The sequence below is a fragment of the Chrysoperla carnea genome, chromosome 2 (assembly GCF_905475395.1).
Source record: "Chrysoperla carnea chromosome 2, inChrCarn1.1, whole genome shotgun sequence".
Taxonomy (NCBI): domain Eukaryota; kingdom Metazoa; phylum Arthropoda; class Insecta; order Neuroptera; family Chrysopidae; genus Chrysoperla; species Chrysoperla carnea.
Window position 1 is genome coordinate 5,398,036 of NC_058338.1, and position 20,544 is coordinate 5,418,579.

At 30.1% G+C, this 20,544-nt stretch overlaps 1 protein-coding gene across 1 annotated transcript in view; it reads left to right on the top strand.

Annotated features, from left to right (window-relative positions):
• The first annotated feature begins 312 nt into the window (after positions 1-312).
• Positions 313-20,544, top strand: part of LOC123294293 (probable serine/threonine-protein kinase DDB_G0282963) — a 121,747-nt gene continuing 101,515 nt past the window's right edge. The window contains exons 1-3 of the mRNA XM_044875425.1: positions 313-1,420; positions 1,490-2,611; positions 2,678-3,844. Of these exons, the coding sequence (XP_044731360.1) occupies positions 313-1,420; positions 1,490-2,611; positions 2,678-3,844 (3,397 nt within the window). The remainder of the gene's footprint in view (positions 1,421-1,489; positions 2,612-2,677; positions 3,845-20,544) is intronic.

The window sequence follows — 20,544 nt, forward strand, 5'->3', positions numbered from 1 at the left end:
AAAACACACAGAGAAAAAAAATTGACATAAAAAAACAAACAATATTGGAATTAAAAAGTAATTGAACTACTCTAATCATTAAACCAAATACGGTGTATACAACGAACCATATACGCCAATGGAGTGAGAGAGTATCGAGTATCAATGAACTAACTACACACACGATTTAAATCATGTAATGAAACCATAGCAAATAAAGTTATTCTAAAAAAAAATGTCAGACTTTTTTTAAAATCTATAATGAGTTGAATAAAGATAGATAGCTATAGTTTTCATAGATAATAATATAATCTTTTATTACCATTCTTTATAATGCAGAATTCAAAACAATTGAATAATAATAATTTAAATGTTGGTGATATATCAGCACTTGAATGGATTGATAGTAGCAGTACCGATGAAGATGAATTACATAATATAAGTTATGGTAATAATGTCTATCGAAGTATGGATACTTGGACACGAGAAAGCGGTGATGGTGATTCTGGTGAAGAGATTTACTGTCATAATTTAGATCGTATTGACGAAGAAGATGATTTTGAAATCTCAGAAAAGAGTAATTTAAAAACAATTATACATAATTCGACGTATTCGATTAAAGATGACGATAACTTAGATGATGAAACTAAAACTATCGTAAGCGATGAAATATCATCCCTTGAAAATGATGAAGAGAACTTATTCATTAATCGAATTGACGTTTTAAAGCAATCCTTGTCGAAGCTGTTAGATAAAATTAGCTTAATTAATCAATGCGAGTGTAATATCCAACAAAAAACTGAATATGAAGAATTAATTAAGAATATTGTTCCAAATATTTTGACATATTTAAATGAGAATCGAATTGAGGACCTAGAATTAACAATAAAGAATTTATCAACAACTTCAGATCACTCGTTAAGTCCACCTGAAGAAATTGCACCAATTGCAGTTAGTGAGTTCGATGGCCTGGATGATGATGAAGAACCTATCATATTAGAAGCACCTAGTGAATTTAACGATAAAAAAGAGAATACCGACATTGACGTGGTTGATAGTAGTTGTTGTAAAGCCGCACCTAAGGATAATCAAATACAATCAGAAAATAATTTCATGAAGCATGAAATGAACAATACTTGTTGTTTACAACAGGAAATAGGGTCTGTTGACAAGAAGAACGATAGTGGGTGTAATACAAGCCAACTTGATGGAGAAGTGGACAATGCAACTGAAAAAAATTATATTCAAAACACGTGTGGTGAAGTTCTACTGGACAATAAACAACAACAACATAAACAAAGTGGGGATTTGAATAAAATAGTTGATGTAGTACACAGCAGTACACAGCAAAACGTTACGAATAATAATAATCATTGCTTTGAAGATGACGTGATGTATGCATGTGATAAATGCGGCTATCAACATAAACAATATCAAATGCGTAAACGTTTAGAAAATATACAAAATATTTTTAAGAAATCTCCATCAAATTATTTAAATGAAATTAAAGATGCGTTAGAATTGTTAATTGGTATAACAAAGCAACCAAGTATGTGTTCGTTAACTGTGGAAGAAAAACTTGTTCAACCGCAATTTGATACCACCATCACAAGTGACACACTACTACAGTCAGCAGATGATAAAGAAAATATTACAACATTAAATAAGTGCGAAGAATTAATATCATCTTCAGAAAGACCTGGTGAATCAATATTGAGCGACGACACTAGTGTCTGGATGAAGAATGAAAATGAAAGAATACCAGTAGAAAAACAAAAACAAATTTTACCACCGTCGTCCACGGTCTGTTCGTCTTCGTCAATTGTGGTGAATAATAATTCAACTACTACAACATCAGTGACGGTAGGCTCAACAACAGCGGTGGCGTCGACGCCGAATACAGACGATGTACATAACGAGGTGATGCAAACAACATCGATCGGGAATAATAATACCAGCCCACTAGTAAATACAGCACCATCAGCACAGGCGCTTGATGCGTCGTCTCAACAACATACACAACGACGACCAACAACGAAGACGATAGCGACGGACGTGAAGGCGCCGCAAACGATAGACAACAACGACGTCGACAAGAACAACCATACAATCATCCACCATACAACAACAATTACTGGAAACGGTAGTGGTGGAAACAGTTCTACTGCTGATGTTCAATTACTTAGTGATAAATTCAATTTGCTAAGTGAAAAATTTAATGATCAAGTTTTTTGTAATAAAATTCATAGTGATCAACAATTATGTGATAATGTAAATAGTAATGATTTATCATCATCATCATCAATACAAAAAAGTGATAATGATAATGAGAAATATGTATGGAATTTTGTGAATGGTCGTTTAATATTTGAAAAATTAAATAAAAATATTGTGAACGAAAAGAAAAGTGATGATAATGCTGAAGGCCATAATAATAATAGTTCAAGGCTGATAAACAGCCACAGTATCATCACAACAACATCAAGTGAAAGTGATCTTTGTCGTACATCTACAACAACTGATGCACAAGTAAAACATAATGATAATACTGATAATGTTACTGATAATACATTAAGTTTATTTGATGCAATTGAAAAATATGCTGATCATATTGAGAATGAAATTGTTAAATGTTCATTAGAAACAAATCAATTAAATCAATTATATAATAATAATAATAATAATAACAATAACGTAGATAATACTGATAATGATAATGCTGATAATTTATTATTGAATAGTCGTAATTTAAATAAAGGAATATTTGATGGGCATGCACGTTTAAAACGTTTAGAACAAAAGTTACTTCAATCATCAACAACAACGAATTATCATACTGATAATGATAATGATCATTCTACATTATCAGCATTGATAAAACAGCAAAATGATAATGATATTGTATGTGAATTTGATGTTAATGAGATAGCTAAGTTTACTGATAATTTTAATGAATTTTATGTAGTCTATGATGAATTTAATGATAATGAGGATCATGATGATAATCATACTGAAGGTATAATTGAAGAAGACGACGAAGAGAATATAGTTGAAGAACAAGAAGAAGAAGAAGAAGTTGAAGTAGTAGTGGATACAAGAACGGTATCAACGATGCGTGGCGACGCAACCATGGGTAACAATGGTGATGTAATCGGTGGGGATCAACAACGGAATACAAATAATTCAACAGTGTCAGTTGTAAAACGACATAATCCTGATCATGACAATTTAAAATCATTGTTAAAGAAACCAAAAAGTAAGACATCTTCAACGAACAGTAGTGGTAATCATTGTGATAATAAAAAGAGTAATCGTGTTGTGTTTAACGAGAAACGTAATGAATTCTTTGAAGCCGATTATATTATTTTAATTCGCGAAGAATGTGATTACGATGAAGACGATGACGATGGTATCTGTACATGTAATCAACATGAAATGGTGCGTTTAACATGTTGTGAACCGAATTGTAATTGTAATTATGAGACTAGTAGTAGTGATTATTCATCACAAGGTAGTGCTGGTCACGGGGATGGTGGTTGTGTTATTACATCGGAACAAACACCACCAAGTCCGAAATATGCACCTCCGTTGGAGTTTGTTGATGCGGTAACACTAAGTCCACCGGAGGGCTATAAAGATATGGATTTAGGTGAACAACAATTGATTGCTTTGCAACAATTAGCTGCTCGTCAACGTGCCGTTGCAGCAGCTGCCCAAATTTCACAAGGTGGCGCCGTTTGTAGAGATTGTAGCTCGGCAGCTGTTATGGCAGCGGCTGCTGCGGCTGCCGCTCAACAACAACAATTTAGGCAACAACAGCAAAAGAATTTAATGCAACAGCAACAACAGCAACAAATGTCTGATGGTAAGTTTGGTTTTTGTTTCATATTTATCAAGATAGTTCATTTGCACCAACAAAAAATAAAAGAAATAAATCAACAAAAGCCTAATTATAATTCCAGTCCTATTAGAAGCCCTATTAGAATTCGTAGAACGCAGTCTTCTAAATGTATTCTTAAGGTTGACGTTACTCTTTGCTCATTATAGCATGTATATATGAAATATATCAAGGTATACTAAATTTAGTCCCAAGTTTCTAATAACGTTGATGATACCAAAAAATGTTGGCATAGGTGTTCATAAAATCATCTAATTAGTCCATTTTCGATTGTTTGTCTGCCTGTCTGTCTGCCAAGCTGAAATTTTTATAGCGTGCTTAGGACGTAAAAAGTGAAGTCGAGTTCGTAAATGAGTAACATAGGTCAATTGAGTTTTAGGTCCGTAGGATCCATCTTGTAAACCGTTAGAGGTAGAACAAAAGTTTAAATGTAAAAAATTTTCAATATCAAAAAATAAACAACTTTTGTTTGAAACATTTTTTCGTAAACATCACTGTTTATCCTTGAGGGCGCAAATTAGGCGTAAATTATATTTCAACAATTAATTCAGTCAATGGTTTGTTTCACTTGTTTATGAAGAGGATTATGAGGGTTATTTGTTCACAAACTTCAAGACGGTACATTTTAGGACGCTTTAGGGGTAAGCTCCTTTAAAGTAGAGATTATTACATAATATTCTCCGCCAATTTCCAAAAGAACAATGAATTTATTTTCCTTTAAAAAGAGACGCGTTTCATTTTATTTAACAAAATTGAATGAAGGTTTTTCAAAAATTTGGTTTAGCTCTAATTAACATAAAATGAATATGCGGCAAAGAGTATGGTTGACCTTACGTAATACATCAGATCATGATGATAGGCAAGGTTATTGTGCTTTGGTTGTTAGCCATCAGACCATTAAAAATTAATTGTAATATTTTAATTGAGTTTACATTATAAAATGAGATGTACTAAGAGATAAAATGATTTTATTTGAGAGTGTAATTTTAACTGTCAAAAACTATTTTGTATTCAATTGGATCATTTTGAATTTAAATAACCATGAAATTAGGGAAAAGAAAACTATGGGCGTGAAATTAATAAGGTTAGAATAAAATCTGATGATAAAATAAGTATGGTTCAGAAAACATTCTGCTCTTTTTTTGTGATAGAGAGTATATTTTTATCCCCGAACTAAAAAAGAGGTGTTATAAGTTTGACCGCTATGTGTGTGGCATCGTAGCACCTAAACGGATGAACCGATTTTGATTTTGTTTGAAATACTCCGAATTTCAATCGCCATAACTCGTAATATCAAATAACACTTCATGCCTCTTTCAATTCCCGTTAGCATTTTCAAAATATATTTTATCAGAAGGGTGATTACCAACTCCTGGACAAAAGCGCCACTCGGCACCATAAAATTTTTGATCTAGAAGGTGAACTTTGCTTGATCCCAAATTTTCATCGGTACTATAGATCAAAATTAAGAGATTTCACCATTTTTTCTTCTCGTTTAATGGAGCAGTTGTTGTGTGATCTTCGCCTTGTTGCCTCAGTTCAAAAAATTTAACCGAGAGTCATTCTGTATTGTCTAAGAATTATAGTTCTATTCAACCTCAGCGATAACGATAAAGCGACAAAGCAGTTCTTTATGCATTATTATTTTAATTCTGGTGTGTAAAATTTAAAAAAACTTTTTACATATTTAAATTACGTTTATCATTTCTTAGAAATCAACACAAATTTTATATTCACTGCAGTATTTACATTTATTCTACTTGAGTTTATATGATGACTCTCTTGTTTTATGAATATAATGAAAGGATAATATTTTGTATTCTTTAAAATAAATAACCCTTTACGCACCTAAAGGTATATGATCATAATTATTCAGACGAAATGATTCCAAGAAAAGGTGAAAGATATTTTATAAAAACACTGTTTTTAAATTATGTTATAAAAAGTATAAAATACTTTTTGAATTGTACAAGTAATTTTTTTGTCATACGTTTTTATTTTAGGAAAGGTTACTTATACGAAAAAAAAGAAACACCACAGATAATGCCTATTTTTTCTACGTTATAGACCGGTTTTGAGATTTTCATGTTTTTCGATAGATACTTTTTTTTTTACCGTGCACTGTCGTCCTATATGTGTTAGTACACTGGTGGGCCACGGTTACTCCTTGGGAGTAATTCAGCTCTGCAGGTAGAAGCAGATACTCTCAAGAAGTATTAGCCATCTCACTTCAGAACATACCTTTTTTTGCTAAAAGTCACTCAGAGTATAACAAAGATAAAGTCTGCCCCGCCGTTTCTTGACCTACCTTGACCTTCCTCGACACTTCTTGCTTCTATTACCCTTTAAAGCCCCATTGAGTCGTCCGATTTAACTTCTGTCTTCGGCCTCAAGGCTAGTTTTGTTCGCATGAGATTGGTTTTCCTTAATAGAACTCTTCCCGTCTCCTCAACGTAGCCCTCCCTAGGAGATTTTCGACCATTACCTCTTATTCTCCATTTTCTTTCTTTTCAAATTTGTCGGAGTGTCGATTATTTTAAGCTGGTGAGGAAATAAAAATTTTCCGAATCCATAATTTAAAAAACGTAGCTCTTTGAACATCATTCTTGCTCGGTGTTTTAAGATTACCTAAGAACTACATCCACAGAAATTGTTCCAAATAAATGTTTATTAACAGAGACAAAAGGAAATCATTTAATTTTCATTTCATTATGAGCTCCTGGTCTTATTACTGCAGATGAGATGGCAAATTAGTATGATATTTCCGTGGGATGATTTTATTTCTATAAATCGTGACGTCTTCAGATTGGTTAAGTTTATTGATTCTTTTTGTTTTGTGAGAATGAAAACATACAAAACAAAACATGTTCAATTTTAATTACTCCAACCATTTTTTAATTAAAACATTAAAACTGTGTAAGCACGTTTGAAGTATCATATTTTTCTTCTCAAATATAAATATTTTCATTAATTTTTTTTTCCATTTACATTCCATAAGTTATCTTGAAAGATATACGTGTCATAGTAATAAGATTAATGTTATTTTCTTTAAATAATTCTAGGAAAATTATACACATGAAAAAAAACTTTTTGCCGGAGAATATTTCCACAACGTTGTAGCAATTATTTACTTGTTTTCTTTAATTAGTTAGCACTCAAATATTTCTTGAATTAAGTATTGTAAAAATGTTTTGGTTTATTACACGGTACAAACATATAAACCAAATACCTGCTTTGTAGTCAAATAATGTGTTATTCTTAGCTTTACAATACCACGCAACCACAAAAATATATAATATATTGTGTGCAAGTGCTACTTATAAATTTGATAATATAGATATCTTTCTTCAATCATCAATACACTAACTATAGTCGGCTCTATTCATCAAATGATGGATTTTCGATGAACTCATAATTAAATTAAAATTTTGTTTTGATATCATCGACAACCTTATATTTTTATGGTATTATTATAAACTACAAGATTGTCTAAATATTTTAGATAGGTTTTTATCACACTCTCTAGATTTTTTGATATAGAAATATCCAATTGAAAAGGATAACCTATATGATTCATCATTTTTTCAGCCAACTTTGAACGATAAAATAATAATAGAAAGCCCGATGACCTAGGAATTATTTTGTGATTATTGGAAATTTTGTTAATCAAAAAATGTATTTATAAAGTTTTATTGAAATCCCTAGCATTATTCAATCCTTGCAGATCTCCTTAATAGGCTTCCTAAAAAAATTATAATGTTTCACGCCAATTAAAAACTGTGCATAATAGCCTTAACATAAACGTAAGGCAAGAAGGCATCGTTTAATTCGATCTATAACAAAAATGAACCTATTACCATTCACATAACTCAGAATCAGTTTTGGACATAGAAAATAAAAACCTATTATTCCATACCGATAAAAGATACGAAAAATATATAGTGTTAAAAAAATATAAAATAAAAATAATTGCCTATTAGTTAGCTGGAAGAAAAATAACATACCATAAACTATATGTTCTTTTAAGCTCTTTTTAAATAGCACCAGAGACGACTCTATACATGTATATTGATTTTTTAGCAATAACGTTTATGTAAAGTATCTAATAACTTTTACACTTGACAGTGTAAATATTTGCAAATGTGAAAAAAAAAGAAATCGTATGTTTTCAAATTGATTTCTTCTTTCTGTGTTTTTTTTTTATTTTCCAATTTTCTATTTATTCAGAAAAGTTTAATTTTATGTGTTATATGTTGGAAAAATTTTACGTTTTTTTCTTTTTTGTGTGTGCGTAGCATGCAAAAAAGATAATCGAAATACATAGAATTCAAATCATTCGAAATATGATGGGAAGTACAAAGGAGAAACATTTTTTTAATGCTAATTTATAAACTAATTATTTTTTTGTGAATCGAAAATGTCTGACACAAAGTCTGTGTCAGGTCTGTGAAATGAATAATGTAAAATTATACCTGCAAAACATATATTCTATTAACCGAGATATTTGGATTCTGGGAAGCAAGGAGGGGCTGGTACATCCAAGTTTAATAGTAAAATACATTTATATTTTGTTTATGTGTGTCTGTCTGTGGCATCGTAGTGCCTAAACGAATGAACCGATTTTAATTGTTGTGGTTTTATTTGAAAGGTAATTTAACGGAGAGTGGTCTTAGCTATGTTAGTCAAGTGCTAGCTTAAGGCTACATACCCGAAAAATTAAATGGGCGATGATATTCAAAACCGATTCAGTTTGGAAAAGGCATGACATATAATTTTAACATATAAATAATTACTATGGAAATGATTGGTCAAATAAACCTGGCTCAATTTATTTCGAAAAATGAAATGGTAAAATACTTAATTAATTCAAAACAATAATTCAAAAGAACAAAGTGAACTCAAATATTTCAATTTCAATTAAAATATTTCCAAATATTTGTCCCAAAAAATGATAACTCTCTAATTATCCTTTTCATCTCATCTGATATCCTTGACCAACACGATATTGATTTAAAAAGGGTGTTATAAGTTTAAAGTGTTTATCTGTGCGTTTATGTTTTTCTCAGTGGCATCGTAGCTCCTAAACGGTCGAAACGTCTTGATTGAGAACATTTTATAGCTAAGTCTCCAAAGTCCGGTTTACAAAAAATAAATCGCATTTCTCGGGGGTTTTTTAAATTTTGTAAATTTCATTTGTTTTCTTTCTAATAGACAATTATTTTCTATTTGCTACTACCTACTACTTTTTTTTCTTTTTATTTAGAATTTTTTACCTGTATCAAGTTTAGTTTTTTTTGTATGTTTAAGATTATCGAAATACATAAAATTATATGTAGTACGTTCTAAAAATATTTAATCTGATCCCGAAGGAACCTTTTACTATACAGTAAACATTGTAGGTGAAATAATTCTATGTCGAGGGAATTTCATTCAATTTGATTTAACAACTGTGATTGGAGTTTACAGTTTTAAAGTATCTTCGATGTCAGTTTCTTTAAAACTATTTTTCTTGTTACATTTAGTTTCCTTTTGATGTACAATGAGAAGAATTCTATCATTTAGAATACTCACACTAGTTTGAATCCAAGGTATATGTCCTGCAATTTTAGATAAAGCTGGACTAGCCATTCCATGAAATTTGTGCCAGCTCGAAAATACGGGGTACTTATCGCTTTAAAAAGTTGAAAAAAATTAAGAAATTGTTTTTATCTCCAATTTCGTTAAAACTCAGTATATAAGGTAATTTTGACCCAAAAGTATAAAAATCGGTTGCTTTTGATGGCAGGTCGAATAGTTTTTGATATACGGTCTAAAATAGATCCAAATTTGTGATATCTCAGAAACTCTAGGTGAAATATACAAAATTCACATCCTCTTTTGAGCCCTTTAGGGGATGAATTTTCGAAAATCCCGTCTTAGTGCTCACTTACGTTACTTAAGGGACGTGTGTACAAAATTTCAGGTTTCTAGACCCATCCTTGCAGGAAATATTAAATTATTCCGCCGCGACTTTTCTTATTTATTCTGAGAGGTTATTCGTGGTTATCTAATTTATTATATCGTTTAAAAACAAATACCGTTTTTTCTTAATCTAGATGTTTCTAGATTTTCGAAGTGGAAATTTCAAAGAAAATACAAATTTAATGAATATGTTTTATATTCAACATCACGAACATGACGAACATAATTTACAATTGACGCAATATTTATTTTTCTAATTTAAAATTACGAAGTGTTTATTTACATGAATTGTTCAAAAACACGTGCAGATATATAAATACATTAAAAAAAAAAAAAAAACATTTTATCATCAGACAAAGACTTTCTAAGATACCGTCTGACATTCATTGGAGAAATCGCCCTTCAGATTTCAGCAGATTTGATTATTTTGTGTGTGAATATTACCCTTTGTTCTGCGTTTTGAAACATTTTTCACGATTCTTTGCAATTTTCTTTTCGTTTTGGAATTTTATAAAATTAAAAAGTAATTTTGACCCCAAAAATACAAAAATCGAATTAATTTGATAAATAGATGATTCATTTCTGGGATATCAATCAAGCTTATGGAATTATTTTCACTTTGGCGTGTGAACTGACACAGCATTAAAATTAATCCATCAAGAAAACGAAAAAAAAATTATTGAACATGAACAAAAAAAAAAGTAAACATTTCACTATCATCGAATAAAAAAATTTTTTTTACATTGTAAATATCTGTATAAAAAAAAACAGTAAATTTTTTCAATATAAATAATAACCTTTTTCTATATTGGTCTTCTAGATAGAACGTAAGAACACACAGACAAATGGATGTATGTGTGTATGTACGTACACGGTTCATACACGTATATACGTAATATGATGTGTACTGCAAGTATATTGAGTGAAAAAACCATCATTTTCTGTTATTTTATTTGTAAAAGTTACAAAAAGTCTTATAAAGATGAAATGTGGAGATAAACAACACAAAAATATACAATATACTTCAAAAAAAATACAAGATGTAACATAAAAATAACATTTTATAGTTTAAACACACTACTATTGCTATTAAAACAAATACACTACTATTAGATCATTGTGTTAGATATTGGATTGGAATGCCGAGGTACCTGCGTTCAAATCTACCTAGAGTCGTTAAATCGAATTTTATTTTCGGCAATGAAATCAGTTTCATATACAAAATATCTTAAGTTGAGTATCAATAAAACTTTATAAATACATTTTTTGATTAACAAAGTTTCCAAAAATAAAAAAAAATTCCCAGGTCATCGGACTTTTTATTATTATTTTATCGTTCAAAGTTGGCTGAAAAAATGATGAATCTTATGGATTATCCTTTTCAATTGGATATTTCTATATCAAAAAATCTAAAGAGTGTGAAAAAAAACTATCTAAAATATTTAGATAATCTTGTAGTTTATAAATAACTAGCTGTGAACTACCCGCTTTGCTGGGCAACATCCCCACTTGCACCCCTCCCTCCACATTTCCTTGCGTGGGATAACAGTTTTGTAATGTACACGTCATGCTCTTTTATTTGATACCCCACTTAGGTATATTTGTAAATATTCGATAATTCCTTCCCACTTTCTCGCTACACCTTTCTACCCTCCGAAGGTTAAAAGTAGATAAAAACAATAGATCTTTGAAGCTGGTTGTATATCGTGTCAATATTTGAGCTTAATCGATGCACAACTTTTTTAGTTTTTGAAGCATATCCCTTTCAACCCCTATTTCAACCCCTTACTCTACTATAATATGGATGTATTATACATAAAAACCTTCCTCTTGAATCACTCTATCTATTAAAAAAAACCGCATTAAAATTCGTTGCGTAGTTTCAAACAGTTAAGCATATAAAGGGACATAGGGACATAGGGACAGAGAAAGCGACTTTGTTTTATACTATGTATTGATATTGATACCATAAAAATATAAGGTTGTCGATGATAAAAAAACAAAATTTTAATTTAATTATGAGTTCATCGAAGATCCATCATTTGATGAACAGAAACGACTATACTTACAGTATTGATGACTTGGCTCATCCTATCAATTCCGTAATGTTTTGGTATAGTACTACACGAAAATGGATAACCACCCACAATTTTTTCTCATACACCTTGTAAATAAAAATACACATGGCAATATTATATATTTTGAACAATTCGTTATAACTGCGGCTTAAGGATTTATTGATAAAAATACTAGTCTGCGAAAGACTGAGTATGTATGAACCCATGGTATGAGTCTATATATAATATTTTTTTTATTTTTCTTTATTTTCGAAATTTGTTTTTTCAAAGATTTAATTTTTGTATGTTTTCTTATCTAAGTATTCGTATAGTTATGTGTCTAAACAAACAGAGAGTTACGAATTCGTATATTTATATGTAGTTATGCGTTATATGGAATTTGTTTAATATCGTTCGGATACCACATGGGTGTAAGGTTTGAATTGGCTGGTTATTAATGCACATTTTATCATGAGAAGGCAAGACACTTTCTTCCCTAAGCGCTTAGTAGTCTATATAAGGTTAGAGTGGCTGTCTTAGGGCTAGATACACTTAAACCATAAGGTCCGTTGTAATATCGAAATGTGGGTTGGCCAATCCTCGATCACTACTCTATGAAATAGTTGAAGTTGTTTAAGATCAGCAAGTTTTTTGACATTAACGGGTCGAAGAAGTTGTCAAAGGAAGGCTGGCTTAAATGAGTACATCGATTCATGGCAAGAGCTGGATAGTGACTGATAAGATGAAAGAGACTTCTTTTTCCACGCTTAGTTTTACGTTAAGTTTCTGAAATATGGAATGATAAAATACTCACTGATAAGTAGTGATTACCACCTTAAAATCAATATTTTGTACTTTGAAACAAAAAATGCACACGGATAATCACTTTCTACGTTGCTTGCCTTCTATTCACAAAACTTTGTCTTCATATAATTGCTATCTCATACACACTTATATCTGTGGACAAATTGAAGAAGGAACCAAACCATTTTTCTCTTGGTACTACATCTTATCCAATAATATTCCCACAGGGTACCAAAAATCGAACCACAGGTATCGTCGTATACAAACTTTTTTTATTCTCTAAACATATATGTCCATGGGACAACCTAGCATGAGGTTTATAAAATAGTAAATTATTTACACTGTTTTTGAAAAGGAACTAATTAACAGCAGTAAATGAAAATCATTATAAACAATGTTAAAATTGTATTAGCAAGTTATTGTTAATATTTGAAACAATGTGAATTTATAAAAAAAAAAAAAAAAATATATGATGTGAGTTTATATTTTACATTTTATTTTACAATAATTATAAAGTCTAATAATAATTGTATAAATATTATATATATATATATATATATATATATATATATATATATATAGTTTTTTTGTTATTTCGTTTTGTGGGAATTCATACAATGATGCAAAAATATTATTATTATTTATGCATATTAATTAATTAGCTTGTATTACAATCATCCGGTATTATTAGATCGTGAGTCCATAATAAAACGAAATTTTCATAATTCTTTTTGTCTGTCTTTTTGGAGGATTTATTGAAAGCTTTCAATTGATGGCCCTTTGTTGCACTATCCGAAAGTTCATAAAAACCTGATATTTAAAACAACAAGTGAAAACAAACAATTGACTGAGTTAACTGTTGAGATACCATGTATAGTCAGTGTTGATTTCTTTATCACATTACACATACCAACATGTGACACATACATAACTGATAATCAAGTATAGTACATATTATAAAATTTCCGCCTAATTGGCGCCCTCACGAGTAAACAGTGATGTTTACGAAAAAATGTTTCAAACAAAAGTTGTTTAATTTTTGATAAGGAACATTTTTTACATTTAAACTTTTGTTCTATCTCTAACGGTTTACAAGATGGATCCTACGGACCCAAGACCCAATTGACCTATGATGCTCATTTACGAAATTGGCCTCACTTTTTACGTCCTGAGTACGCTGTAAAAATTTCAGCTCGATATCTTTTTTCGTTTTTGAGTTATCGTGTCCACAGACGGACGGACGGACAACCGGAAATGGACTAATTAGGTGATTTTATGAACACCTATGACAAAATTTTTTTCCTAGCATCATTATTTTTAAACGTTACAAACTTGGGACTAAACTTAATATACTATGTATATTTCATATATACATGGTATAAAAATAGATAAAATTCGATGATTTTCCTGAATTGTATGCTATTTTTCAGAAAAATTCGTTTTTTCTCAAAATTGAGGTTATGCATCGGGTTTTTATTTATCACACTTTTTTATGATCATAAGTTACATCAAAGTTTCAACTCGATTTCTTCATTTTTTGAAAAGTTATGAGAGAAAGTTGAAGGTATGAGCTTACTGCGTTTTTTGTTGAGATTTTGAGGTTATTTTGCTATGTTCAGGAATCAATAGCAGGGAAGATCGATGCAAAAATTCATAAAAAACAAATCTTTAATTAATTCGTATCAATCCGATCAATAGAAACAGAGATATTGAAGAAAACGTATCCAAAGAAAAAAACAATGTAGAGATAATTTGTTCCAAAACCACGTGCAGAAGGTCGTACGGATCGTTCCGGAACCAAAAAACTCTTTTTCTCTGCTTTTTACAAGGAAAGAAACCTTTGTAAAAAAATTTGCCTTCTCCCAAAAATTTTCCGAATTGATTATCAAAATTCGGTAGATTTACCCAACTAAATTAAATTCATACAACCTCAAATGTTTCCACCAGTGTTTATAAACCATCAAATAGAATCATGGAAAATTCCTATCATTATTGGCTCAGGGTCTATCTATATTATGAGCATAGTTTTTATTTACGTAAATATTACAGTTCATAATTGGAGCAAATAAATTTTTAAAATATAATTTATTTTGCAATTCAGCAGCCGTTTCAAAAAAATTATTTTGTTGTGTGTTCCGGATTAAAACAAAAAAATTAACATGATGAAGCGGAAAGTACCTATTGCGAAAATATCATTTAAAAAACAATTTCTTTGTAGCTGGTAATCATGACAGTCGCAGAATATTAATATCTATCAATGTTACGTTCGGGGATCGTTCCGGAATTGGAAAATTCCTTTTCTGTATTTTTGACAATAAAAGTTTTTTTAAAAAAATAGCCATTTCCAAAAGTTTTTCGAATTCATTATCAAAATCCGCTAAATTTATCCAACTTGGACTAAAATTTCTATATTGCCCAATTAACTTTTAGAATATTCCTCAAAAATTGTTTTACAAAATAGAACTTTCTTGATTAGATTTCATTTAACTATATTTCAGTCCAAAAACAATTTTTGCATCGACTTTGCCTGAGTTACAAAGGTGAACAAATTTCAAATTTGCACAAAAATTAGCAGAGAAAGAAAGAAACAGTTGATAAATTTGGAATATTTAATAGTCGAGTGTAATTTTTATCCAGTCATCGAAGGTATTAGAATTGATAAAGAGATCTTATTTATAGAGAAAATAATTAGATTACGATTTTGAAACACCAATTTGATTCTTAAGTATAAAACAGTTTTACCTTGTTTTTATCGAATTCTTATCATTTAAATAAAAAAACTTTCTTATACTACTTTTGAAATGTATCTACATATTTGAATACATTTAGTGGAAAACTAGAAGAAAATGCCATTTTCTTTTTAAATCCCTACAGACACGTGATACTTTATAATAAGAAAAATCTATATAAAGCATATGCTTATAAGACAGATAAAATCATGCAGTTTGTGTCATTGTACGTTCATTCCTCGAATGAAATCAAACGAGTTATATATATCTACGTTTTCTCAAAATAAACTGAGCTTGTATACATTTTTCAGAAACATTCAATGACTTTTTGCTAGAAAATTTCGACTAACACATGCTAAAAATTGAAGATGAGCTGCCGAGAAACCTGTATAAAACTGTATATACAGATTAGGGCACAGAAGTGTGCGTGTTTGAAAACACTGTAAAAAGGAATTCTCATAAGATCTCAAACAAGTGATACCTACGTTTTCTCAAAACTCTCTACGTTTTTGCAATATTTGAGACGTCACTCGGACTACTTTAGCGGGGTGTATTTCTATTTACCTCAAACGGAGTGTGCTAATGTTGCTCTGGGTAAAAAACAAATAACAAAGTTTGAAAAAATAAGAAACTTAGAAAGGCTCATCTCGAAAATCTATTGCTTCTACAGAGACAAGTACTATCAAAAACTAGTCCTTTACGGCTATCGTCACCAAAATCTGAACAAATCACCGAAATCTTGGATTATTCATTGGACCAATTTCATAAACAAGTCTGCTAAAAATCAGAACTACTGGATTTGCGCGAACTGTAGGTTATGTATAAGGTTACTGGGTCGCCCTATTAGCTCAGTTGGTTAAGGCGTAACCAATTCCGTTCGCTATTAATTCATTTAATTAATAGTTGTGATGGGCTGGTGTAGTGCATGGTATATGCATGAAGGAGGTTCACTCAGCCTCTGAAATTGAAGGGATGATAAATGAAATTATCAGCGGAAAGGTGGTTAAACACATATATGGTATCACAATGAGTTCTATAGCCTGTGTCCTTCGTGGACAGCCAATATAACCTAAGCTAACCTATAAGGTTACTGGACTATTGTGGTAACATATGGTTTTCGTATAAAAAATAACATTTTTCAGACTCATTTTATATATGTAGTTAGAAAGGTCCTTCACACGTAAAGTTGTCCAGGCGGGGACAATGCACGCACACAAAATATAAGAATTTATTAATTCGGTTCACAGATAAAACTCAACAATGATGGTATATATTTTTTTTTCTCAAAACTTTTCAGACAGTAGTTTAGATAAAATTTATTCTTGAGGTTATAAAAAGGTTAAACTTCTATTTCGTGATAGTAATTAATTTATTTTTTCTTGAGAAAATAATTTTTTTTGTGTGTATTTCGTTGAATGGAACATCGAATGATTAAAAGACTAATCACCGATATGTCAATATATCTCTATACGCTACGATAATACATCAACTCATTGCGTTTGAAAGAAAAACCAGGTACCAATATTGAAAAAAAAACCAAGCAATTTATTGGGATAATATTTGTTTTCTCATAGGTACGATATAGGCTCTAATTAAAAAGTTTTCAAGAAACATGAATTTTCTTCGAAAAACAACTTTAAAAGCAAAAAAACTTACATATTTCAAAAGTATTTTGTACAGTTATAATTAATTCAAATTTAATCCTTAATATCTACTTTCCAGTTTTTCTTGAATATTCTCTATGGATTTTTAAATGATTGTAAACCATATTTTACAGAATGTTACATGAAATATGGGCGAAATATTGGCTACTTGAAAAATCTATAGTTATGTTACAAAAGAAACAGGAGTCATAGATTGATTAGGTTTTTGATACCTTAACTCAAATGAATTTTGACTTATGAACTTGGTTGACATAAATCTGGTTCCGTGGAGAGATAATTCTAGTTTTGGGAACAAAAAAAGATCTAATAGGGATAACATGAATTTTTGCTCTTAATTCTGGCTTGTTTTGTGACCAAACACTTTAATATTGGAAAGAGTCGACTGTACATAGTAGAAAAAATACTGGATTGAGGTAAATATCTCTAGTAAATACTTAACTCAAGAAAATAAATATTTAAATGCTTGAAAATGAAAGTGCCTATAGCAAGTAAATTTTTTCTTGGCTCTTGTACCGTCACTACGTGATGGTCTCGCAAGTTCAGTTTTTCTTCTTCATCTGGAAAGTTTTCAACGTGCCATAAAAAGTTTTCGAAGTTCAAAGAAAGTCAATGGAATTTCTCGGAAATAATACTAAAATCAATCCATTTTATATGAAAATTTCTCAGAAGTATTTTAGAGTTCTTAAATCATTCCATTTTATATACAAAAACCGTTTGATGTCAAGCGTAGATTAGCTTGCGGCATTTAATTCACTTTGAGTACAAAACTTAACTGCATACCTAAAGAGTTTTAATTATAAACAAGTGAAAACAAACAATTGACTGGGTTAGTTGTTGAAATACAAACACAATTTGGATGGTTTAAGGTATTTTCCTGATTTTTTTTTTGTTTTTTCGAGGAAGTTTTTACCAGATCACAAGTTGAAACTACCGGCAAATTTCTATGGAAACGAAACTTTTGTCTTAATTTGTTCTCTATACGGGAAAGCTATGATATTTACGAAAAAACGTTTCAATCAGAAGTTGTACATTTTTTGTAAAGATATTTTATTCTATCTTTATCGGCTTAAAATGGGTCTACAAGCCCAAGGTCCAATTGACCTATGTTGGTCATTTACGAACTGAAACTTATTTTTTCTGAGCCGAACACGCTATAATAATTTCACCTATAAAATATCTCTTTTCGTTTTTGAGTTTTCATGGTGACAGACGGACAAATGGACGGACAAACGGAAACGTACTACTTAGGTGATTTTATGAACATCTATTATTTTCAGCATAAATTTTCCCACCCCCAAGAAGAGGTGGCTCCCAACGCCTGAAGAAGATCGATCAAATTTTTGTTTTTAACTTCTTTAAGTAAGCTTTAAACAATGCAGTGGCACAGTTTTTATAAAGATTCATTGACTTTCCCTGGATTCCGAAATTTTAAGATATTTATACCTTATACGGGCTCTCGGTTTTATACCAAAATTGTGTTTGTATCTACAATATTTCTAAACGTTACAAACTTGGAACTAAAATTAGTTTAACTTGATATATATTTCATATATACAGGGTATAAAAACTATCAAATAAAGTTACACACCTGAAGGATGAAAAGAGTACCTTTATGCACTTTGTCTTTTACGTTTTACCTTAAGTGTAAGAATTGTAGTACATAATTTCTTATTTCAGATATAAATATATGACACTTTTTATTTTATTTCTTCTTAACACAAATGTTGATTTCTTGTTGTAAAGACAAAACGAAAAGAAACAAAAAACCAAAGATCGTTCTCTTTATAGGCGGTATAAGTAACTTACACTATACAAGTACAGTACCTATACCTATGTAGTATACAGTACCTACCTATCTTAACGCTTGTTCTTTAAGAGAAAACTTGAAATTGTTTTATTTAATATAAACACAAGATCTCGATTGCTGCTTGTAAGTATGGTTAGATACACATTTGTATAGTGAAAAGTACTTATAGTGATATCGATTGAAAACTTTTCCCAAAAATGTTACATTTATGTTAAAAAAATCGTTTTATCTTAAAACGATTAATATTACTGAAATTTTTCTTTATCAAACATTATATAAGATAGAAATTCTCAGTTTTTAACCCCCGAACTAAAAAAAGGGGTGTTATAAGTTTGACTGCTAAGTGTGTCTGTCTGTTTGTTTGTTTGTCTGTGGCATCATAGCGCCTAAACGTATGGATCGATTTTAATGTTTTTGGTTTGTTTTGAAAGGTAATTTAACGGAGAGTGTTCTTAGCTATGTTTCAAGTGCGAACTTAGTATTTCGTACCCAAAAAAGTAAAAAATTGGCGATGATCTTCAAAATCAATTTAGTTTGGAAAAGGCATGACATATAATTGAAACATGGATGGCTCAATTCATCTTGAAAAGTGAAATAGTAAAATAATTAGATAATTCTAAACAATAATTCAGAAAAGAAAGTCAACTCAAATATTTCAATTTCAATTAAAATTGTGCCAAAAGTTTGTCCCAAAAAAATGATAGCTCTCTAAGTATCCTTTTCATTTCATCTGATGTCTTGACCATCACTTTGATATTGATTTAGGAAGGAGTGTTATAAGTTTAAAGTGTTTATCTGTACGTCTGTATGTTTCTCAGTGGCATCGTAGCCCTTAAACGGTTGAACCGCCTTGATTGAGAACATTTTATATAGTTAAGTTTCCAAAAATTTACATGGAAAAACTCGCATTTTTAGGGGGTTTTTAAAATTTTGTAAATTCCACTTGTCTGAATGTAATTTTCATCATATTTTGTTAATTAAAACATGAAATATTTAATCTAAATAATCAGTAATATAAATTTATGAATATATTTTCTAAATCAGGGCATTTCGATCGATAGATTACACTTTTCATTAATATTTAATTAATGAATTTAATAATTATATTTAAATGTAATATAAACATATAATTAAATCTACAATTTTTTAAGCCCATTTGAATTCATGTTAATTTGTTAACTACGATTGTATTCATTGATTTGTTAATTATGAATGATAAATTTTTCTTAAAAATTTATTAAATTGATACTAAATATCACTATATATTATAAATGCGAAAGTGGCTTTATTTGTTTGTTTGCTATGCTTTCAAGTAAAAACTACTGGATGGATTTGAATGATACTTTACAATATAAAGCTCATACATCATAATTAAACATAGGCTGTAATTTATAAAAATAGCAGATAACCGTCGTATTGCTGAATAATAAAAAAATTACACTGATTGATAAACTTTTCTATTTTTCTTTAATCACATATATGCAATCGATAATTTCTTATAGTTTTTGGAATGCTGAATACGAATTTCTCTAATTTATAAGGTTTTTACTTAAAAAAGGGAAAAATTCGTTTTTCGTTTATACTTGAAGTTTTTTCAAAGGAGTTTCATCAAATCCACCACCGAGTTTCATCAAATTCCAAAACA